This window comes from Scomber japonicus, chromosome 23 (assembly GCF_027409825.1).
Source record: "Scomber japonicus isolate fScoJap1 chromosome 23, fScoJap1.pri, whole genome shotgun sequence".
Classification (NCBI taxonomy): Eukaryota; Metazoa; Chordata; class Actinopteri; order Scombriformes; family Scombridae; genus Scomber; species Scomber japonicus.
Genome location: NC_070600.1, coordinates 10764480 through 10789617, shown reverse-complemented (window position 1 = coordinate 10789617; position 25138 = coordinate 10764480). Strand labels below are relative to the sequence as shown.

The 25138-nt window shown below is 39.5% G+C and overlaps 1 protein-coding gene across 1 annotated transcript; it reads right to left on the bottom strand.

Moving 5' to 3' along the window:
- Positions 1-21768: 21768 nt before the first annotated feature.
- cdkn1ba (cyclin-dependent kinase inhibitor 1Ba) lies at positions 21769-24830 on the bottom strand. Its single transcript, XM_053314080.1, has 3 exons — positions 24136-24830; positions 23520-23680; positions 21769-23073 (listed from the first exon to the last, which is right to left on the bottom strand). Exons 1-2 carry the CDS (start codon positions 24554-24556, stop codon positions 23538-23540), a joined length of 564 nt encoding a protein of 187 aa, XP_053170055.1. The 5' UTR covers positions 24557-24830; the 3' UTR covers positions 21769-23073; positions 23520-23537.
- Between the last annotated feature and the right edge of the window lie 308 nt (positions 24831-25138).

Genomic DNA, 25138 nt, shown 5'->3' with positions numbered 1-25138 from the left:
CTGAGTCTGTTCATCGCACTGGCCTCCTCTCATGCACACTGGAGAGGAGTTCTTTATTGAACACCAGGAATAGTGTAATAACTGGCAATACAATTGGACTTAAGAGCAAGACTCCACTCACAAAACAGTTTAAATCCAGGAAGTGAAGAACTAAAAAGAGAAACAAAGGTGATGACAAATTAAAACAGGAAATAACCAAGAACGTACAAACTCAGGAACTAGATGTTACAAATAGTTAGCCTGACTTCTATACTCTATAGTATATAGGTGGGAAAGAAGTGAGGAGGGAGAAATACAAATTGAGAACCCGCAAAGAGGCCCGAGTGGATGTCTGAAAAAAATACAGAACAGAATACAGTAAAACATAACACAGGAATTTAGTGGAATCCATGTATGTTCTGTAATTTGACTTAAAGGGGCCATATTATTAAAAAGTGTGAAAACTCAAATTGAGGCTCCAAAGCCTGCATTGTTTAAAGGTTAAAAGTTGTTCTAGTATGTAGGAAACATACTTGATGGAAACTTTCACGTGTGTCAGTACATGTGAAGATAAATCCTCTGATAATAATGAAAAATAAGCCAACCATGACAGTTAGTATCAACTTCAGACCACACCCATAATACCCATAATTTAATAGGCACCAGAAGCAGCCTCATTTGTTGTTTGGCAAATAAAGAACCAAACTAATCCTTAAAAATCTCCTAATGGAAAGCAACTCCGGCTGTAATGTGTGTCATCGAGACTAAACATGTTGACTGAGCTTAATGTGTTAGGTATATCGAACTTTTCTTCTCAGATTCAATTAATGTAACACAGTTGTATTTACATTTTGTACACAAGAGCAGAACAAATTAGTTGAGTTGAATTCAGTTAACTCAGATTTTTAAATCAGCATGGGAACAGATTACACTGACTTTGTAAAGTATAGGCCTATTAGAAATATAGGAAAACAGCAATTAAACATACAAATAGACGTTTTTCATTTACGTTAAATTGTCAAAAAGTTTATACCAGAGCAGTTTAACACTGTGCTTTTCATTTATCCAGAAACAGAGGAAGTTGGACTTTGAAATCAGGTAACTGTACACAAGTCTCAATTTGAGAGGAAGTGAAGAAAAATGCTGACATAAATACTTTGGTCTGGCTGTGATGAAATGGTTAATGAATATATGTGAATTTGAAATAGTTGCATAATATTTTATATTAAATAATACTCACTTGACCTTTTGCAGCGCACTGTTGGTGTGTGGTGACAACCACAATAAGCAAACTGTAATAAAAGATGAGTGTACTGTAGTCTCTATTATACTGACTATTTTCAGTTTAGGAACATGTAGTTGCATGCACTATTTGGCACATATTGATCTGTATCTGGTGTGTTATGTTTGGAAAGACCTGAAGAAGAACTGAGAAGTAAAGAACTGTAAAACTTATTTCCTTTCCTCAGTATTTTTAAAAATAACAGTTGCGTAAGTAGGCCACACACACACACACACACAACGAATTGGTGATAAGAATTATGAATGAATTTCCCCACATGAACACTAAAGAGAAGTCATTTTCATAATCACCCAGGTGTACTATAACTAAAACAGCTATTTTTGTTTCTAAACCACTAAATATCTGCTGGGAGCAGTTTGGTATGCTTATTGCAAATCAATCTTCGATCAATAAATTATATCACAAAAGTAATCTGTGCATGTGATAGCTGCGCTGACAGAGGAACAAATCATCCTACTGACAGCAAACATTCATTGGTTGTAATGCAGGTTGAATCACCACCTGCATGGTTTGATTTATGTGGATTATTGTAAACGCCTTTGACTGCACGCACAGGTATAATATTTTTATGTTTACTGTAGGATCACAGCTCTGTCAGCTTAGTAAGCACACAAGGCAAACAAAGCACATGTGCACACCCACTAACCAATGTATGCACTCGCACTATTCACACACTTGTCCTTACACACTTCTGACTCATGGCTGGTGACGATGTGTATTTGCATCACGTCAGGCGCTGTTTTTCATTACCGCCTCTCTACGCTACACTGTACCATACATCTCTTAGAAAGGAATGTGAGGAAAAACACTGGCACAGATTCCAGTAGGGGTTTACCCTCCCGCACAGGCTTGGATTGGAAAAGTACCTCTATCTGTTTGGAAATGTGCCCCGCCTGCAGAGCAGAGAGGGCAGCATGCCAACCCCTCTGCACCTGTGTCTCCGCCCAGCAGTTTTTGGAGGGAAATAGTTTGGCACCAGTTGAACTACTGCTTGGATTAGTTTGGTTGTGAGTGCTTCTAGTAAAATCACTTCCTTTGGTGTGTTTGTGTGTGTGTTTTCTGTCATTTTAAGTCACAAAATTTCAGATATTTGCTTTTATATATAAAGTCAGAATTCCAAATTTTAAAAAATTGTCAAATTGGCTACTTGGGAAGACACAGGCTACTGTGTAGGATCAAGGCTGGCAGCAGTTTGCATAGCCTTATTTGGTAAAAAGAAGAGTCAAAATGTTGCACTTATATTTTCATCATATTTCAAAGGTAAATTAGAAAACTTTGGTGTGGCAACCTAAGATTGTACAAGATAGAATCTGAGCCAGTGACCTATATATTATTGCTGATTCAAATAATTGTGAAAGTTTATCCCTCATTTCCTCATTCACCAGTTGCTATACTGAGAATCTGCAGTAGTGAGTTCCTCAGTTTCATGACTAGACTGGCTCCTTCAAGCTGAAAGCATGTGTGTGCGTGCGTGTGGTAAAGCCAAGCACAGCCACACCCTTGTTGTAGTAAAATCACACACATCATTATACCACAACCCAAACAAAACCCAAGTGCTGATGCAAAACTGCAATGGCAAGATGACACCATGTGACATTATCAGCTGAGACATCTCACTGCACTTTTAAACAAGAGCAAGCAGACAACCAGCTGGGCCATTTTGATACTTTCTGACATCATTATGACTTGGCATGTGTCTGATTCTGTGATGTTTTGTTTTTTATTGAGGAAATTGATCAAGTGAAAACTGAAAGAAGACAGGAAGAGTGATGGAGAAAAGGGCTGGATGCTGAACATATTGTATATGTGTAGAGTGAATGTGAGTGCCAGCGCTATCTCTATTATTAATCAGCCATATGTTGCTGCTCAGTATGGAAAATATTCTGGGGTTTGTATATTTTTTTGGCAGGGTATCAAATACCTCACATGTCCCTCATGTGTAAAATCCCCCGTATACTCTGAAAGATTGGTATGAAACTCAAAAAGCACCCTCTTGCATCCTAAATCCATTTTAATTTCCGCTTGTGGAATACATTCGCCTCTTATCTCTCACTCGTTGCCTTATCTTTGCGTGCTGTTTGAGTGTCTCTGAGTGTCATGTGCCTGCCTGTACGATCACCTTAAATAACTTTTAAGACACACCTTTGGGAGACCTGTAGAGATCACCCACTTCAGAAAGCTGTCAGAGATAAAAATCTGGTTCTCAGAGAAGCGAGCCATGGAGCTTCATTGTGCCTGAGCAGCTGTCAAACAGAGAAGACGAGAGGTGAGGAGGAAAGCAGTGACAAGAAAGATAGATATCCGCTTCACTCTGCAGGCTGAAGCTTTTCCAAACCACAGTCTTCCTTAGTTTTTAGCTCTCTCTCCACATGAGGCTCCACTTGGTCTCTTTAAGCATGCCCTAATTAGATTAGTGGACTTTATTAGTTGCCCAGTGAACAGAGAGGTAGATAGATAAAAGGAAAGGGGGGGTGGGGGGGGGTAGAAGGAAAGAAAACCTTCAATAAACAACCATGTCGTCACTCTTTGATCTTTCTTGCCTGTGAAACACGCTCCTTGTCCCCTCCAAAGGCCCTTCATCACCCGGCATTCACTCACGCCGACACACACACACACACACACACACACACATCTGCCCTCAGGGTTCAATGCGGTGAGACCTGAGCACACGAACCAGCGCCTGTCTTTCATTTTGCCTTTCCAAAAGCAACGAGAGAGGTGGAGGCCAAGAGAGACAGAGAGAGAAATTACGAGACGCGCACACTACATTCCTTCCAATTTAATGGCCGCTGTAGTATGTCCTGTTTTGACAAGGAATGAATTTGGGCCCCAATACTCTCCACTATTTCCTATCAGCAGATGACTTACAGCCTGGTGGTGAGAGCATATGAGGGGTTCACTTCCAAAAATATTAGGGTACCAGTTTAGGGGCTGAAACATTACAACCTGGACCTCAACAGTCATCTATAGACTCCCTGAAATACATTACAATCTGCTAAATGATCATTTTGTCAACAAGTCAATATGTGATAAATGAGTTCAAGTAAGGACCTATTTTTTTCAAATGATGATTAACAGCTTTTAGAATCAATCTCATTACAGGCTGATGAAAAACAGTCCAGATGTGCCCAAACACAAAACAGAGAGAATACATGTTTATTCATTGTTTGTTCATGTACTACAAGGCGGGTTCCATCTGTTGTTTTTCATTTTTCCCTGTTTGACCCCTGGATGAATATGATTGTTGGCTCAGAATAGATGTTTGTGTTCATGCCTATTTTCTTCATAGCTCTATTTCATTCCCCAAAGTGATCTTATATACAAAAGTGCTAAATAAAAAAAATGCCTATTATATGTTATAAACACATTAAAAGATATGTTTGTAAAGTTGTTGAACTGAATGCTAAGTTTGCCATATCGACCAATAAAGTGATAATGTTTTTGCCTCCAAAAGACCAATGTATAATTAAACAAATGCTTATTTTCAATTTTTTTTAATCATACTGTATTTCATTCAATCATTTTGTCATAGTGTAAAAATTATATTGCTGAATTTCTTGCATATTTTCCTAGAATAATAATAATAATAATTTTAATTTAAAAAATGTCTGTTGTTAAATTTTGTCTTGTGTGTTCACTACAATTATACAAATAAACTTTTCAATCTGACAATGTCTGCTTGAATGGCTCCCATATTGTCCTTGCATGGTCACGTGAAAGTTAAGGTTTCATTAGTTTCCTCTTTGACAAAACATGCACAGCCCTGATAAGATCTCTACCTCTCTCCCCCTCCATCTACCTTCTCTATGGGCCACTGACTGCACCAACTGGGAGGAAGACAAACAGTTTGACTGCTGCCCTCGCACTACTCTGATCCCTTTGAAGCTGACCGGCAATCCGCCCAGAGGTTCCTTAATAACACTGGACATTAGAGAGACCAGTGATAAAACCACTCCCTCCTTTTATAAATTGACCTAGATGGGAAAATGGCCTCCCTCAGGGCTAATAACATGATGAAAGGGTGGTTTAATGAGAAACGTCCAAATGACTGACCATCAGTTACCTGAAGGCATTAGTGGACCTTCCTCATACACCTTAAAACTGGACTGTTCATGTCTCTGTAGCTTGCTGTAAAATCTTGAACCATATTTCAGATACACCTCCCACAATATCCTTTAAACAAATGAGGCTACTAGCAAAATGTGTTATCTACTGTTCTCATCTACTGTAACAGTGGCCTATTGTAATTTTTTTGTGAACAGTTAAGTGTGTCTCACCAATTACACTGTATGCATGCTTGTAACAAAGTTGCAAAGGGGTTTTGAAACCTACATATTTTCCATGTTTTTAAGCTAGCTTCTTTTCTATAGCTTTTTCTAGCTTTCTTCTTCTTTTTCCCCACCTTTTGTTAGCTTGGCAAACTACCAACTTTCAATAAGCAGAATTTTGTCACAGTGAAGGGCATCATGAACTCTGCCTACATGAAAGGCATGTCCAATCTATTGAGGGAAATGCCAATGTCATTTAACACTACATTGAGCAGTAGAGGCCTAGCAACTGCTTCAGCGTTCTTTGTGTGTCATGGTTTTTCCTGCTTGCCTCATTTGCATATTTGTATTGCATACATCGGTAGAGCACAAGACAAAAGCCAAATGGAGACTCAATCATCAGCACATTGCTCCATAATGCCACTAGTGGACACAGCAGCATAACAAGCAGAAACAACTACATTGGTATATTATCCCTTCTAAAGTTTATTAGTAATGTTAGCATGTTAGCAAACAGTTACTATTAACATATTCAGCAGAAACAGAAGAACATTCATTTGGAGTTGTGTTTCTAGTCACCCTCACAATTTAACTCAGTATTCACTCTTCACTTAGCTCTGTTTGGGGCACCACCAGCTCCATATCTTGCTCATCAGTTGCTAAATGCGTCACTATTCGTAACTTTGTCTGTCTGCTTTTTGACTCTTTACAGATGGTACATAGTGGGTTGCCTGCTGCTGCTGGACATGACACCAATGAGAGAGGTGAAAAAGCAAAGCAACACAGTAAAGTTGCACGCCAAGGAGGTCAAATATGCTAAAATGCTCAGTTGTGCTAAGGAGGACTGATGAGTTGGATTTGTCTCTACAAGTAACACTTTTCATATTGTGCTTATTAATTGTGCTTAAAATATTGATTGGTGCAGCTTTAAGATAGATATTTTGTTGCAGTGCAATATGTAATGTTATGGACACTGTTTGCAGGCATTGATCACAATAAAGAGAGCTTTGTGGTTATACAATAAGAATGCTAAGCCTGATTAGTGTGGAGGCAAAATGTAGAAAAAATAGCACTTTAAAATACTTTAAAATAGCACAAACAGAAGGTTGTGTTAATTATGCATAATTACCTCAAGACAAAGAAACTCATTATTAGTTTGAAAGTGTTTTTGGCACAACTGTGGTTGAGAGTTCAGAGTGTGCTCTGTGGTTTGGTGTAAGTGTGTGTGAGGAGGGGTGCGGCTGCTGTGTAAATCTGTGTGTGCAGTGGTGGTGAAAATGATCATGGTGGCCTTCTGGTTTTATCATGCTCCAGAGAAGAGTGTAAATGAGAGATTACAGTCCGAGGCACACAAATGCCAGTAGTGGAACACAAGATAGGAGAACTGACACAGATAGCGTCAAAATCAAATTCATGGTTTCCTTGCAGTGGTTTCCCCCACGCTGTAGCTCTCGTGTTTGATTTAGAGGTGCTGCCAAACACATGAGCCCTCCCTCTCTTTCTCTAGTAATGGCAGAAGTTGTCTGTGAAAGCCAAAACATTCCTGCAGTTGGGTGGTAGGATTTCTGTATTTCTTTCACTGCCTTTTCTCTCTGTCTCTGTGTCTAACTCCTCTCCATTTATCTCTCTTCCTCTCTCACTGTCAATGACGAGCTGTGGTTTTCAAGAGAAAATTTCATATCTGTGTGTGTGTGTGTGTGTGTGTGTGTGTGCATGTGTGCGTGCGTGTGTGTGTGTGTGTTTTGTGCCACAGCATGGAGCCCTTGGGACGTGACTCAGTGTGCAATCTAAGACAGCCCCTATCATAATGACTGCTTATTACCTACCATGCTCTCATATAAAGATATATTTATACACCCGAGGACATAACCTCATCGCTCATCTACATAACAATTATGGCTCATTTTATACGCCTCTTTGGAGCCGTAGAGGGAGCTCAGAATGCACTCTGTTGCAAAAATGGCCTGGGTGACAGACAGGTTGGGAAATTAACAACAGTCACTGGCCAAACTCTGGTAAATCTTTCCTGTGTAAAAAAGTTTGTCTACCCCAATGTGGCCTACAGACAAAACAGTTTCTTACAATATTCTCCTATACTGATGACAAATGGAGGTTAGTGACAATAGTGACTTGCATGGAGATACAATAAAATAAATGGTCCTGTAACCAAAATGTTTTCATAGATTCAGCACTGAAAAGAATATTATACAATGCTATACATTCAAAGTTAGATAATGCCCACTTTATGTGGTTGCCACAGTCTTCAGCACACATTTATCTAGCTAATAGCACATACAATAACTCACTGATAGATAGGTAGACAAGATATCTATTCTCAAAACTCCACAGATTAGAAACTAGAGGCCTAGCCAATAACACTGCTGAATTACAGTATTAAGGGCCGTTCGTCGTGGATAATCGAGTTATTCAGATTAAATTATTGAAGATTACACATGAATCTGGATTTTGTTTTTTCAACAGTTAGCCGGGTCATGATCAAGATACCAAGGGTGTACCTGAACCATTAACCCATTTTCAGATACAAATGTCCCACTTTCTCAGATTCATAATTAAAGAATGTTGCGTGGTTACTGAGAAATCATTATGATCTATTGGTGTAAATATCTCAAATGATTATAAAGTTATAAAGTGAGTTTTTTGGTCGTCAAGAGTGCAGAGCCTGTTGAGTGTGAATAATGGCATAATGTAGAAAACAGTTAAAGAAACTAAGGGTTATGTTATTATGAAAAAATAATTGCAAGACAAGTGTAAACTGCAAGACTGTAACATGTAAAGCATGTTAGTCTGGATGAGTTAAGACACATTTGAGGAACAGGACCTAGATTTTTTACTCTGGTTGTTTGTGGGTCTGACTCCTAATGTATTTAGTTTGTCTAATATCATCATGTTTGCAGATGATGCACTATACTTTATCTTCTGACCTCCTTCATGCTTATGTGATTATGTAATGTTTTGCAGAATATTTTTTCTAAGACTATTACATATACACAAGTCACATAATGGTTAGGTGGGTCGTAATTTGCAAACCTTTAGGCAATAAAAACTCATCTGTTATCATATTGTCAACAAATCATTAGCTGAGTGACAGCTGTGACCTATGTGCCCAGTAAGACAGAAAAAAAAACAGGCTCAGTGAGGCACACCTTGGACTCAGTGAATACAGATATGAGGATTAAGTTGTAACAGGAAGAGCAAACACAATTTAAAAGACTGTCAATATGATGTTCCAATTCAACATGAACTGTGGCTCCTTTATCATTCCGATACTGTATGGGATTCTCAACTAGTAAGAACAGAGCAAAAACAGCTAAGATTACGATTTTTAAAAATACATATAAAATGGCAAGTGGTCATAAAAATCGATCAACAGATGCGGGCTAACCTACATGGCTAAAACGCTAAGACAGTAAATGTTTATCTGAAACTCCAGAGATATGATAGGAGGTGATAACACATGACTATAATTTTAAAAAGCAAATATTTGGAAAATTAACCCAAGCCTTCAAATTCAATTCAAAGAGAAAGGGCAAGCAGGCCTGTTTTCTCATAACAGTCGATGTAATGACTGCATAGGATCATTAAGTGCCAATCCAGTTCAATTTGGATGGGCCTTATCATTCCTAGTGATCACAAGTTCAGTCTTCAATGTCCTCTGTCATAAATCTTAAGTAGACAGTTTGTATGACTTAAGAAATAAAATAAAGACAAACTTTACTGGTGGAAACAGGGGAAGTTAGTAATACCTGAACACTGAAGTCTAACCCTTGCAAAAATTTGCATGGGGTTGGATTTTTTGTCCATCTGTCAGTTGACTGTTTACCTTTGGTGGCAGTGCTCTTGAAGCAAAACTAGAGCACATTCGCTTACGTATGATCTTAGATAGAGCTTGAGCTAGCTGCTTAATTGCTGTTAATAATCTACCAATACAGCCACATTACAGCTTATCACAGACCAAATGCTCCATCATGAATCATAAAAAAGGACTATGAGTTTAGATTAGGCCCAACGCATGCAGGTGTGTGATGTTGGTTTCACTGTGGGTTTATATATGCGTACATTTATCTTGAACAGATGGTTAATGTCCAGAGGAGAGATAGGCGGCTGGTGCTGACCATGCTGATTTGTTTTCCTGATATCATGCAATTCTTCCTAAAAACATCTGTTTTTTTTCTTCTTCAGCATTTCATAAAAAGTAGTGTCCTCTGCTTACCTGACTAAAATCTTTATGGAGTTACTCAGTTAACTAAAATAAATTACACACACACACACACAGACACACACACACACACACACACACACACACACAGGGTTGTTTATATTTTAGTCAAATAAGCTGGTTCAGTGGTTTTCCTTTCAACAGTGATGTACTGGATGTGACATTTTGCCTTGTGGTTTAGCAGGAGACAGACGTGTTGTTTTCTGTTAGAGCTAGCTGCTTCCTCCTCTATCACACACACGCTTGCACGCACAAGCATGCACACACACATAAATGATTCACCATTGCAAGCGTGGGTGCACGATCTGTTGTTCGATCTGATCAATGCCAAAAGTCGTCGGATGTCCTCTTTGTGTTGCTCGGTTGAAAATGTTAGTGTCTAACTACAAACCAGATGAAAGGGCTTCTTCAAGAGTGAAAGTGTGTGGGAAGAGGTAGCTATAGGTGCAGTGTGTGTGTGTGTGAATACGCACAGTGTCAATACACCTTCACAGCATGAGTGTGAAAGTGTATGGGCCTGGTAGATGTGTGGGCCATTGGTGACCCTGATACCACAAAAATTAAGATAAAAAACAGAGCCTGCAGACCGCTTTTTTTCTTCCTTTCACCCTTTGTTTTACTCTCACACCCACAACAAACTGACTCCAGCATTTCCATAAAATATATTTTTCTTTCTGTCCATCTCTTACCATGCATTAGTACAGACACACAATTAGGCACAACAAGCAGCAATGTGTTAACAACATGCAAGGGTACCAAGTTTGCAAGGTGGCACTACAACTGAAAGGTTGCAAGTTTAATCCCTGCAACAGTCAAAGCTGTTCTGTGCCAGACTTCCTCATTCATCATTTGAAGCTTAATGTTAAAGCATCAAATAAAAGGTTCAGAAAAGCACACTTCTGACCCCCACATATCACTTTCTGTTGTGGTTAACTGCACAGATCAACCCACCTTTCACATTATCCACTTTCAACTCAGCAAATCAGTCACAACAACTAATGCTCACAGCAAAACGCTGATGAAAATCAACAGCAGCATGGAGCTGGAGCTGCAGCTGCAGATGTGGGATTTTAACATCTGTAAATCATCTCTCCGAGAAAACTGAGACAGCCAGCATAAATGTGGGCAGTGGAAGTGAATAAGATGCTCTTGCCTCTTGCTGAACTGGACTCCCAACTGTGGTTGTGGTTGCACTGGGTAGCTCCCAGGCCTGAGTGTGGGTTGTGTTTGTGTATGTGTACTACTCCTCCAAGCTGATGGTGTAAGTTGGAGAGTATTCTCATTTGACTTTACCGTTCAAGGGTGTAAAATTTGCTTATCGTCATTATATTGGTTGCAGTCTGGTAAATCTACCCTTGATTTATGTCTGCAGTACAGCTACTTCTGGTCTCAAACATGATGTAAAAATAATATTTCCAGTGCATCTACAATGGGAATTCATTGAAAAGATCTGTCAACTGTTTAAAATGCTAAACCTGTGTATTCATGTAATTTCCTCCAGACAAAATGAGCAATAGCTTATCTCTAGAGCACATGTTGCACACACATCCAACAACTATGAAAGTAGTTTCTCCATTAACAGGATCCTGAAGCAAAGCCAAAATAAAAACTTACAACCTACATTTAAAAATCAGCAACAGTTGAAAGGTCACACCCAATTCATAGGAAATGTTAAAACACATTCAGGAAAATGAGAAACAGGCATGTAAAGGACATGTGCTCAAAAAGCAATATCTCAATCTCACAATGAAAATGACTGTTTGAATTACTCATACAGCTCTTTACTCTGTCCAGTTTATGGAAACAACTTGATTTTACAATGAGAACTCTTTTAAAGCAGCTATAATAAACACTTTTACATGAACAGTGAATCATATAAAGAAAGTGTCACAACAGCGGTGCAGGTTGACCGAAACACAAAGGGTAAAGCAGGACTGAGAAGAAAAAGGTCTTTATCAAGAATGGGCTGGGAAATAATCAACGAAGGAAGTAAAAATAACAGAAAAAAGGAGAAAATATTTCAAAACAGTCCTGGCAGGCCCACAGCTTTATTCGTTTGATTCACTCTCACCACTCCCATCAGCATTGTTTCCACAGCAGGCAGTTTTTAGCACAATCCCCAAAAGCTCAATATTTACCCTACCTGCCCAGCACCAAAAAGCAGGCAGTCTGTGTCCAGTAGGTGAACATAGTAGAGCATTTAGCCGCTAAAAAGCCAGTTATTTTACTCAGCAGTTGTTGGGGACAAAATCTGACTCAAATGGCATACGAAAGTGACCACTTCAGGCAATGATGCTGCACTGCTGGCCTTCTTCTGACTTGGAGCCTGAAATGGTACACATGTAAAATAGCAAGTATTGCCCAAATATCCCGATGCAATGCTCTCTGCTATGTGCATTGAGGATATGGACCGGTTCTGGTTCATCTGTTGTTGTTTTTTTTTTGGGGGGGGGGGGGGGTTTCGGTTGACACACGGCATTGCTAGTGGCCCAGATCTGTGACACACGAGCCATCATTCCATGTGATATGTAGGGAGGATGAAAGTGTCCAAAGTGTCAGTTGTGGGCTGAACCTGGGCCACAGCAATTTTGCTATCTAGGAAGCTAAAAAGGAAAGAGAATATTTGACTTACATTAATCAGATGTCAAAAAACTCCAAACGGATGCTAACATTGCTGCTTATCTGCTAAATGTGTAAAAATAGGCATCAGCAAGCACCATATCAACTAAAAATATGTTTTGCTGCCCCAAATGGCCAAAACTGTGTGCTGCTTTACACACTTTCCATAGGATTTATTGTGCCTTTAAGTGTACAAGAGAAATAGTAATGGATGTAAGTATTAAAATAAAGACAGAAAAGTAATTAAGGGTTAGGGTTAGATAAAAATGACAAAGATAAGGCAGAATCAGAAAACACTTTTCCCAGTTCCAGTTGTTGTTCATTTGTTGAGTTCATGGCCTTCTTCCTCCGAGACTTCAGTGGATTTGTTGGTAAGCTAGGGTCATGCATGTACTTCCATAGTCACACACACGCACAAGTGCACGTATTGGTGTCAACTGTAGGGTAAGTCAGACTTCCTTGGAAGAGGCCACTTCTCTGTCAGTAACTCAGCACATCCTCCACCCTGAAACTGACCTGCCCTTGGATGAGTCTTTTGTGTATAGAAAGAAAAGAAAGTTAAAGAGAGATATGTTTGGATACACCTTGTCATTCAAGAGAATAGGAGGGTGTGTCCAAACATTTCATTGGTACTGTACACACGTCTGTATAAAGGAAGAAGATGAAACAAAAACATGGAAGAAAGAGAAGCAGTGTATAGTTCCATTAAGGAAGTTCCGGGTGAAATTTAGGAGGCAGGAACTTTACAGGAACATCCTCTCACTCTGTCCTCGGCTCTCAGCAGTTGTGTCTCCATTGCAGAGTAGTACCTTTATAGGACCCACCGGACTTTGGAGGGGACGTAATCATTCTGCAACAGTTTATAGGCACTTATTTTGGCGCTTTCTGTTGACGTCACATCCCTCTTTGAGTATAACCAGTCAGCACTGAGTCAACCTCAAGTCCCACCCAGGACCCACATACTCCAAGGCAGGGACTCATTTTGTCCCCGAGGGATTGTCCTTCAGGGGCGGTTCCTGCTATGAAGACACCCGCCAACGGTCATAACCCTGTAAAATTACCCCTAAGTTCCTGCAGTGGAAATTGCCCTAATGAGGCAGTGTCATCTCCTAAATCAGGCCCCACAGCATCTCTGTCTCTTTGCTCTATGATGCTTTTTAGTCACAAGTCTTGACATTCAGCACAGACACTCTAATATCCAGCCTGTTCTATCACTCTCATACCACCTTAGCAGAAGCTGTGGTGACAGTCACATGTTAAACCTCACTCTTCATATACTTTACGTGCTTTACATTAGGTCCTGAAAGACGGCTTGGAGATTATGAAACCTGTTCTGTCTGCAGATTTTATGCTGACAACTGTTCTAAGAAATATGAAGGGAGTAAAGATTGCACCTACGGTCATCATTGCATGGTGGTTATGGTGTGCTAACCCAAGCTTAAGTCTTATTTGAGATAGGTCATCAATCAGTCACAGTGAACACGTAGCATTTACTTGGTGGTCAAAGTTACACTGTTTGGAAAAGGAACTGTTTTTTTTTCTTTATGTGAAGTGACAAAATTTGAGTGAAACGAATTTAACCAAATGTCATTTACTGCAGAACAATTTGACCCTTCCTCCCACATTTGACAGCGCTCCTCCTAATCATGCACACCTGCTTCCACTTGCACTGATTGAGCAGATGATCGCCACAACCTCATACATGACCTCTTTTAACAGATAATTTATGGAACAAAAATATAACTACATAACTTCAAGAGATTAAAACCGTGGGCTGAATTGAATTATTAAAGACAAAAAAAAAGTGAAAGAGGAGAGACTTTCCAAAACAGTTTGAAACTAGTCTCCTCTTGCAACTGCATTCTTAAGTGACAATAAGAAAACCTTGGCTGAAAAATAAAGCAATGAGAGCTTTACTGTGATGGATTTCTCTATCTCAAGTTGCTGTAATTAGATTGAATAGTGAAATGAAAGGAAAACCAGTGGCAAGCAGAAACACAGGAAATCAATCTAAAAACATATGGAAAGCTTTGGAAGATAGATGGTAGTAAGAGTACAGCAATGCTAGCAGCTCTGTGAGGCTTTACACAGTGATGTGAGCTAAATGCTAACATAAGCATGTTACCATGCTCACAATGGCTATATGCTGTAGGGTTTTCAGCTGGTAGTTTAGCGAGCTATCTTGCTAATATTCGCTAATTAGCACAAAATACAATGTACAGGTGCACAAAATGTCATGGCAAGCCATTTAATAGTTGTTGAGCTATTTCAGTCTGGACCAAAAAGTATCTCTTTTTTTTTACTTGCTTTGAAGATGACTATGATTTAATGGCTATCAGTAACAATGTTGGCTATCAACAACAACTTAACAATGCCCTATAATTTTTCACCTGATTTGTGAGCTTCTCTTCTCCTTTCAGACCCCTCGAAGATGAAAACAATCTCCCTGCTGCCTTCATGTTGGGAATTACCCTTTAACATTTTTCCCCCTCAGAAGGTCATGACCCCACCTCACCCAGTCACAGAACCAATCACAAACATTAGAGGAGTTTAGTTCTACCTCACTGTGACCTGTGAGCACTGATACTTCCTGTAGCCACACGTCTGTCCTCAGGTCAAACTTTCCTCACCGCCAAAAGACCCCAACGTAGGGGTCAACTGTTCAAAGATCATCCAGGTCCAGTTTTCATTTCAAAGTTGTTTACTTTTTCTTAAGTTGCAAACACTTTGGTTAATATGTTGTTGAGGTGACACGCTGACAGAAACACAGCAAGTACGACACATACTGATCCACAAGAATCACACTTACACACATCCATGCTTATACCTAATGTACAAATGCAAATGTACATACACTATGTATTGATTAAAAAGAAATTCACCAATTCAAATACACACACACACATACGCACACACTCAGGGGTAACGTGACTGGCTGGGCCTCGCGTGCCATCTCCCAGCTGCCTGAACTGTGATGTATACGGGTGGAGAAGGGAGGCTGGTGGGGAACATGGCCCCAGGCTATTAAAGAGCACGAATCACCTCAGCAGTTGATTGTTGCCTTATTTTAACTTATTTCCCTCCTCTCAGACACACATGTCATCAAACCCTCAGGGCCATAAGAAAGAAATCAAAGACATGTGACCCGCAAATGGATGGGAAAAGGACTATGATGGTGTGTGTGTGTGCGTGTGTGTGCAGGTCTTGTGCTATCTTTGAAACTGTCAGTAAGGTTTTGCACTATTAAACAATGTAAAACTCTGTCTTCACAAAAACTTTGCAGTATTGTCACTTTTGAAAAGGCATTCATATGCATAAGTAGAGAGCATAGTGGTTCTGCACAGTCTTGGTGACCCCTGCTGCAGAGCAAACTAAAAACTTCAGTACTGTAGCAGAGGCAAGCCAGCATCTGAGGTCACACAGCCAGGCTGCATGAGTCACATGGGCCAGAGCAAAACCAAAATGTGTAAAAACTTCACATTGGCAGATTAGTTTGTTTACATCCTGCACTGGACGTGATTTGGCCTGGCTGTAGGCGGACGCAGCCAAGGAGCCCGTCTCTTTCCTCTCCTTAACTCTATCCTTTTCTGTCTCTTTCCTTCATTTTCCCTTCCTCCCTGCCTTCCTTCCCAACTACCTCCACTTCATCTCTCCCATTCTCACCACTGCCAAGAGCACATGACCATGAGGCAGAGTGAAGCGGAAAAATAAAGCAGCCCTGCCCCTGTAAAAAATTTAAATGAAAAAGAGGAAAAAAAAAAATCAGACAAATTAATACCAACACGAAACAGATGGGGAAGTTGTATTTCCAGAGTAAAACAAGACATTTGTGAAGAAACTCTCCCCCCCCCCCACACCCACCAGCAGAGTTTGCCAAGTTGTGAGCTCATACTTTGTAGGTCCTCTGCTGAATATCTATTCATAGCGTCAGCTCCAAGATGTCAGACTTTTATGACCCATTTCTCCTCTCGTTATCTGCAGCAACAATTAGGGGCCGGCTAATTTAACTCTGGGAATATGGAAGTGTTTTCCTGACTTGGAAGCAAACTCAGGACAGCTCACAGTGAGATGGTGTGCGCAAGAACGAAACTTAGACGAGAGCAGTAAAAGTCAACACAAGGCCATAACTTTGTGTGTATGCATGTGTTTGTGTGTGTGTGTGTGTGTGTGTGTGTGTGTCGGGGGGGTTATTTCTCACCAAGCAGAAATATAATGATGAACAGGGTCAGTCTGGGGTAATACATACACACACACACATACACCCACGCCCTGTGTTGGTGTGGTTTTGAGGTCATGCCTGGCACCGCTTTCTGGAATCCTTTAAAGTGGTGATGTCATATCTGCATCATGGCGTACTGTACAAGCCACTGTCTCTCATCCCGCACCACCTTGAGGTTAAAGGTTTACTTCTTTACCTTCTGGTGAATTTGAAAAACATTTCATCACATTTGTTCTCTGTGAAGTGTTTCTCCCTCTCTAAATCAAGAACTGCATTCCGACAGTGAATTGCGTGAATTGCGTGAATTGCTTGAATCTCCCCCCCTGTCACTGTTTTATTTCGAGGGTTGTGTATTCTGGCAAATAAACACAAATCACAAAAGTTGGGGTTAAGAGGTACAACAAACATGATTGCAAAATGACGGACAGCACCACATGAACAAATCATGGTACTGGTTAAAGACGCACACAGGTGTTTTGAGTTATTCTGGCTAATTAGGCCTCTGCTCAGGTTGAAGATGAGAGTCACATGATGACACTAAACAAAGGTCTAATCAGGCAAAATAAGTGAAAACACCTGTGTGAGTGTCTAAGATGCTTAAATATTATAGATATCTTAGATCCCCAATTAAGGATCAATACAGACATTTAACACATTGTGAGTGGTAACATATGTGTCATGGTGTCCCCCCCCCCCTCCCCCCTCCCCCCCCCCACTTTTGAAGAATATGCAGAATTTCTTAGTTTCTTCAGCCTCAACATGTCTCGTGAGATCTTACTCTGTTGATTGCCATTCAGTTGAACATCTGTCGGGGCTGTTGGTGAGGTTGTTTGCCTTTACGTGGACGCCAGGCAGATGTAATTGTAACCACCTGAATTTTCTGGGCCCAGCCAGCGAGATCCTAATCTGAGAAGCTGGACTTCATGTTCATGTTATGATCTGCTGTGGTACACAGGTTGCAGAAAGATAATTGATCACAAACATACAGTAATACGATGCTATCAAACAAAGTAACAGCTTAATTTTATGTTATTTATTTGGGTGAATTGATTTCTCTGTTATATATTTGCTGCATGCACTGGAGATTCTGGCACTTAGCTGTCATTTCTTTTTGAAACTGCTATTGCTTCATGTTTTTTTCCATTACACTAACTTGAAACCTGAGAAAATAGAGAGGAAATTGAAATTTCAATGACCAGAACCTGCTGTCACTTACAACAAACATCAACTAAATGTCATGAGTCACTTAAACATAAAATATTTTTCCTTTAATGAAAGACCTGATTTAACTAGACAAGAGAGGATATAATTTGTTAATGTAATGTACTCTGCAAGCTATTTTCTACATATGACCTGACTGGTATGATAGTATGGAAATGTGTTTGGAAAAGGTTTCCCATTTAGTTTTATTTTTTACTTAGTTTAGACGGTGAGCATGTATGTAAATGTTCTACAGGTTACCGAAAGGTGAACAAAGTTGCATTCAAATAACTTACATGGTTACTTGTGTGTTCCATTATTTTAGTATAGCTTTGTACAGCAGACATTTGTGAGCCTAATCAAATATTCTCAGTTCAAACAAGTAGCTTCAGCGTTGAGTGTTTAGCCTGCCCTAACATGTTAAACAATAAATCATGTGAGAGATCAGAGAGACTGAACATTGAGGCTACTGACATCTCTCACATCTGAAATGGTCTACATTGAGTCAGACTTAATTACAGATTTTTTTCACCAGCTTATCTAAACATATTTAATCGAGGAGTTTGACATTTTGGGAAGCGGAAAATACACTTGTTCACTTTCATGTCGAGAGTTAGATGAAAAGATTGATACTACTCAATTGGTAGATAAGCCAAGTTTTATTTTCCAGAAAAGTCATGACATGCCCTACTCTGCCTGTTATCGGTTAGTACTCATTGCCTTAGTTGATTGGGTTAGTTAGCTTTAGGCATGAGGAGTGAGCTTGGCTAGTAAACTAATCAGAGGGAGATTATACAGCAAGTTATGACTTCACCATCCAGGGAAAATAGTTTTATGTACAGTAAATTTGAAGCTACAGCCAGCAGTTGGTTAGCTTAGCTTAGCATAAAGACTGGAAACAGGGAAACGGATAGCTCTTTCTGATGGTAGCTAAGTCTGCTATCTGGACGTCTAAAGCTCCCTAATTAACACATTATATATCTTGTTTGTTTAATTCATGCAAAAGATGGAGTGTAAAAAGGAAATGTTATAGTTCTACAAGGGGTTCAGTTACAACCTATAGCCTAACCCTTTAAATTCATACAACACTTCATTAGCCCAGTGAGAAATTGAGCACTTTTTAAAAATTCTACTATTTGTGTGTATTACAGTGTCATCCGCATACATTTAGATACAGCTTAGTGCACTCCAATTGCAAATTTTGGTATTTAATTAAGTAATAAAAAAGCTGGAGTGTGGGACTTTTGTCTTCCCCTTCTGGGAGAGAGAGTAATTACAAAAACAATGTTGACATGCGCTCACGTCATAGATTCTGCCATAGTCTACTCTGTCAATACTGTTGCTGCTGTAAAATAGTGGATACATTGTTTTGAGTGTTACACAACCTCCACAAAATGACACATTTTATGATAACATTTGAAAAATCTTGGAAGAGCCACATGATTCATTATTTCATCTCCATTCAAGTGTGTTGAGAGCTAACCAGAAGTTATCTGGCTGGGCTAGCACAAATCTCTAGTGCATTCTTCTTCAGGCATGAATTAGCAGACTAGACTCATTGGACCAATTGCAGGGTCCATTTATTTTAGGCAGCACTTTAACGTTAAATAAATCTTTATTTATTTTAAACCAGCCTACTTCAGTGTAATAGGTTGCCATGCCATCATGCTTACATGTAACACACTGAGAAATGAGTGCAAGTTTCTAAATCAGAGTATAATTTGTGCAGGTAGGTGATTTATGTGCACATGGAGATTTGGATGACATCAGAGCCGCTCCATGCATAACTATTTTAACTATATCATTGTTAGTTTAGCTATGCACATGAAATTTGTTGACAGTATAAAAAGTCATATCCTTTAAATATAGTGATATTGTACTTTACATATGTTTATCAGTACCAAATATGGCTGTTTTAAGTATGCTTTAAGTACCAGTAATATATATTCTACTATCAGTGTAACCTAGACAACATTTATTTGTGCAAAAATTATATCTTAAAGCTGCTATTCTATATAGCCCAATACAATATAGTAGCTACAGCAATTTTCAGTATTAGTAGTAGCAGCTTACTTTTTCTCACTCTGTTTACTCCCAGTCAGAGTATTTTCTGTTAAATTAACATCTTTGTAAAACTGTGGGAGTCATGCAATCCTTACTCTGATTAGTTTGATTCTTGCAGTCTGTGATGTATAAGTGATGAGTAAAATGCTTTCATAACCATTAGTCAGACAAGACAAAATATGAGAAAGAACACCCAGGCTGGTAAAGCTTTCTTCAAATGCTCCCATCTGTAAGTTAAAAACATCAGCAGAATGCCTCAGTGTTAAGAGCTGATAAAAACATTCAGTTTTCTTTGTGACAGCACGTATTTGTGTTACTTTTTAGAACAGCTTCATATTACAAATGTTACATTTGACCATGATGCAGTCCTTTAACTAGTCTTGGGTTCAAAACTAACAAATTTGTGTTGTGAAGAAACACTCAGTGTTAAATTCTTTCTAAAAGTTTACAGGAAGGCCATGAGCTCACTAGTAATTACTGCAGATGCACTCACAGCCAGTATGAAGTATTATAGGAATCTCTCTCTCACTCACTCTGTATTTGACTCCTACACACTGGTATCAACAGGAAAGAGGCAGCCAATGAAACTAATTGGGTGGTGTGTGTTTTATGAAAAGAACAGCCTGTACTGTTCAGGCTCCCGCCCACATCTCTGTGACTGGCTGGCTTCTAAGTGGTCTGCTTTTCTTCTCTCTGCTGTGATTGGAGCCAGGGAAAGCCAATAACCAGAAACTTTTTTTCCCTCTTTTTCCTCAGGACATACCCCTTGTTGTTTTCAACTTTAGAGGCAGAGCTGGGGTGAGACAATCCAGCACAGTCACAGCCTGCACTCTGGTGCTGTAGCGGCACTCTAGATGAGCACGACGTACTGGATTTTTAAAAATCCTAAAACACACAGAATTTAAATTTGGTATAATTTTGATTATGCTAAATATTACAGTGATTCCATAGAAGTCACAGTAATATGTCCTTTTTGCTAAATGACAGGAATATAATGTTTCCGTAGTAAAGTTCCAACAAAAATAAACTCACTGCTAAATGATGATGTTCTAATTGACAATAAATTAGGTCATTTAAACCTCTCACTATGTGCGTGCATGCCGTGCTTCATTAGTGGTTGATCGTTACAGTGCAGCTATTTATCATATCACTGCTGTGTCATTTCACACACTGCAGGACCAATTAAACCTCTTTTGATTGTATGTCTCTCCAGTCTTTGTGTAAAGCAGTTTACATGGGCTGGATCACTTAAGAATCCCCTGCAGACATGTTTTAAAATGTATATAAAATATTCTACTTTCAATAATAGTTTGTGTCCAATTAGTTTTTTCCACATTAACAAAAATAAAATAAAATAAATAAAAAATAAAATGTAAATGAAATACCTTTAAAATGACATCTACTTGTTTTACCTCATTAAAAATTACTGAGTCTATGAATATGCTAATATTTTTCATTTCAGAAACTTAACAGCTGTAAACAAGATGTTTCCTTCTTCTTTGTAAATTCTGTGTTTGTGCACTGGAGGCTTCAAGTTTCCACATCACACTTGTTAGTTGAATATTGGAACAGGATTGGCTTCCAAAATATTTGTATTGTCACAAATCATGCTCTTAGTCCCGCCCCTTAAAATTTGATTTTCAATGAGCTCAGAGAAACGTACCACTTTCAGTAAATGAATGTGAAAACAGCCTCTAGTGTCAAACTCTGCACATACATCATTCTGCACAGTGAAGCTCAAACATCCAACTGAAGGAACAAAAGGAAGAAAACATGTTTTTGACTAGAGGGAGAATAAATTAAGATTAGAAGTGTGTGTTTGTTAAAGGAGGAGTGGTTGTGTGTTTTGCAATCAAAATAGTGAGGTCATGTATTCATTACACCAGCATTACTTTTTAATCAATCAAATTGCAGATTGAAGAAAAATATACAAAACACACATGTATAAAATCGATTATTAGGCTCAGTTTATCTTAAAAACAATAATGAAAATATATATTTACAAAAATGCACAAAAATGTCACTTTGGGAAGCTATACATACACCCACAAAAAAAGCTCAACATAAATAAGTTAGTATAATATTTTCAGTGTTTTTCGAAAAAAAAAAAAAAAAAAGACACAGGTACACTTCAAAGTTTTACACCAGCTGAGGCAGTGTAACTTTGTTTTTCTGCCCTCACAAGAATGAGAAATTAACAATAGTGCAATTACATGTTCCACATGAATTTCACACCACAAAAGACAAATCTTTGATTCACATATTTGCATAATAAGTAGCCCAGTGATTCTTTTCTTTCTTTCTTTCTTTTTTTTTTCTAACATGTTTGACCTATGTTAATCTGGACTACACCATTTATAATGGGGGGTGGGGGGTACTGTAGGTGACCTATGAGTCACTAAAATATTAAAACACCTAATTTAGAAATAGAAAGCTAATTCTTAGGACTATTAGCAAATACTGTTAAATTTGGTTGGATATTGCTCAGCAGTTTAGCCACCCACCCCCCTTCCCATACAAAAAAGGCACAAACTTTGGCAAAAAACCCTTAAGAAAAAAAAAAAGATAATGAAATTAATTGGGGAAATTAAAGGTGACATTATTTGCATGTAAACTTTATCTATCATGGCTATTCCCAGTTAGATGGACCCTCAACAGTGTGGCCATCTGGGCCTTCAAAAACAAAGATATAACACTGGGACACATAAAGCCATAGAAAAAGTGAAGACATTTTGTTTCCACATAACCCTGACTTTTTGAAATCTGCATTTTTAACTTACATCAATTACCTGAATAATGATACAATATGACCACTTTAACAAAATAATATTTCTCTTTTGGAAATTGCACTGCAATCCCCCGAGTCAAATTCACACACTTACTCAAATACATTTAACATAGGTATGAAAAGCATATTATGCTTTTTTTATGTGCTACATCTGAAACATAGGTAGTAATAAAAAAAAAATGAGCAAAAATCCATTTGCACACTGCTACATCGTCTGCTGCTTCTGAGGCAATTTAATTTAAATGAGTGCCAAAACTTGCTAGTGTACATATTCAGTGCTTGTGCAGCCTTCTCCTCCTCCCTTCGTAGGAAAGGCTGCTTTTGTTTTTCTCTCTCCGGTCTGTCAGATGCTGAGCGAGGCTACACAGTATTCCACCAGCAACAGGTCTCCCTGCTCTGTGGGACATAGAGAGGAAACAGGCTGTTTGAATGGTGCAACTGAAAAAGCAGTTTGTTCAGGCTTGATATCCCTGTTGCACGCACACACACACACACACACACACACACACACACACACACACACACACACACACACACACACACACACACACACACACACACACACAGAGGGTGTACAGTCATACTATGAAGTGGAGGATTTAAAAAAAAAACGTGCAAGTTACAACGGCTGATGACGCGTTTAGTGGGTGCAGGAAAGAAATGTGTAATTTTGCAACTGTGTTGTGTGTTAAAGATGCTGCTGATAAACAAGTTAGCAAAACATTTTTTTGGCACATATGAAAGCAGATCACGATTTAATGCACTTAAAAATATGTAGGCCTATGTCATGAAAAAGTCAAAGGCCGTAATAATTGTGTAATAGTGAGACGCTGATCTCTAACCTGGCATGTGTGTTTTTCTCACTGGACCTCCGCGTTGTTGTCTGGCCTGATCTCCACGGCTTTCACCGCCTGACTTCCTGCACCTTTCGCCGGGTCGTCATCATTATCATCATCATCGTCGGTATGCGACTTTTTACTCTGACAGTCGCTGGAGCAGGGACCTGGCAGACAAAAAAAAAAAAAAAAAAAAAATGTAAGCGCAGAAAAGTTGATGATGTGTAAAACTGAAAATCCTCTTTGAAAAAGGCACCTGACTGCTGCTGCACACATTTTACTATTACCGACAATAGCCCGAGTTATGAGAATAGGGAAATGCAAACTACGACGTAATACGCGATCTTCTAAGAAAATGTGCTTTGTGTTGTCACTCTTTACAATAACATGAAATGACTAAAACATATGTAGAGAAATCTTAAGTCCCCCCCCTCCCTTGCACCCTGCGCCTTCCTTCACTTTCTTTTCAGGCTGATCCATCGATCGCATGGCACGGTTCAACTCCGGACACAACTGTGGCTCTGGGAGCCTCTGCATTGCGGCACAGGGGCACACAGGGTGCGCCTACACCGGAGAGAACAAAAAAGTGCGTGACAGCCACAAAAAAGTCAAGAGCGATCACCTGAATCTCCTGCGGGTCTTTTCCTTGAACCGTCTCTCCTTTGAGGGCGAACCAGCTGCCTCTCATTCCCCTCCGCGGCATCCTGCCGGTCATCGCCGGGCAAGTCGTCCTCTGGCTGGGGCCGTTCGTTCCCGTGAGGCGGTCTGAGATAAAACTCCGGTGGGTTGCTGTCCTCCTGCCAGTCGAAATTCCCCGGAGAGAGCGGTCTGTTGTTGACGGGATCGAAATTATAAAGCTCCGTAAAAGCCTGCACGTCATTCTGCATCGTAGCCGTCATATACCTCCGCAACTCCTCTCGGTCAGGTGAACCGAAAAGGTTTCTACGGACCGGAGGTCTGACGTTGTCTGGCGGCCGAGCATCCACCCTCTCCAATGTCGGACTCGCATTAGAAAGGCGAACATCTGACATTTTGTTGCACATATGACAAAGGAAAAAAAACAACAACACACAAACAACAACCAAACCCTTTTTAAAGACTGCTAATTCCAAGTAGTATTCCTTTCAAAAGCAAAGTCAGGGGAGTGCTGCACGCATACTCCGCGCGTATCATCCAAAACACGTGACGCACAAAATTTTTTGGAATAAAGCGTCTCCAAATACGCTGGGGGATTTAAGAGAGCCACTCCTGTCAAAAGTCCGTAGTAAAGCTGATGAAAACAACAAGGCAAGTCATAACAGCCAACATGGCGTTAGAGTGAGCTGTGAGTGAAGGAGAAAAGTTGACATCAAGGAGTATTTAAACAGAGACGGCGATTCATTGGTCTTCGCATTATGGACCGCCCATAGAGATCTCTTAAAGTCAAACAGGGGCAACAACAACACAGAGCGGGATTGGATTAACTCTACACATGAATATGGTCTAATTAATTAGTTTGATTAGTTAAGTACATATGAAAAAGCCAACTGAAGGGAGCTGGTAGTTGTAAAGAGTGCATTATCATGTGTTATCTCTCCATTAGCACCTGATTTATCCCAGCAGGTTTAACCAAACTTAAAATAGTT

What these genes read in the sequence shown, in the direction of transcription:
- cdkn1ba (XM_053314080.1), bottom strand. Translation starts at nt 24,556, where the DNA reads ATGTGCAACAAAATGTCAGATGTTCGCCTTTCTAATGCGAGTCCGACA. An exon ending in AAGACCCGCAGGAGATTCAG is followed by an intron (nt 23,681 to 24,135) that starts GTGATCGCTCTT and finishes TTTGTCTGCCAG; the next exon opens with GTCCCTGCTCCAGCGACTGT.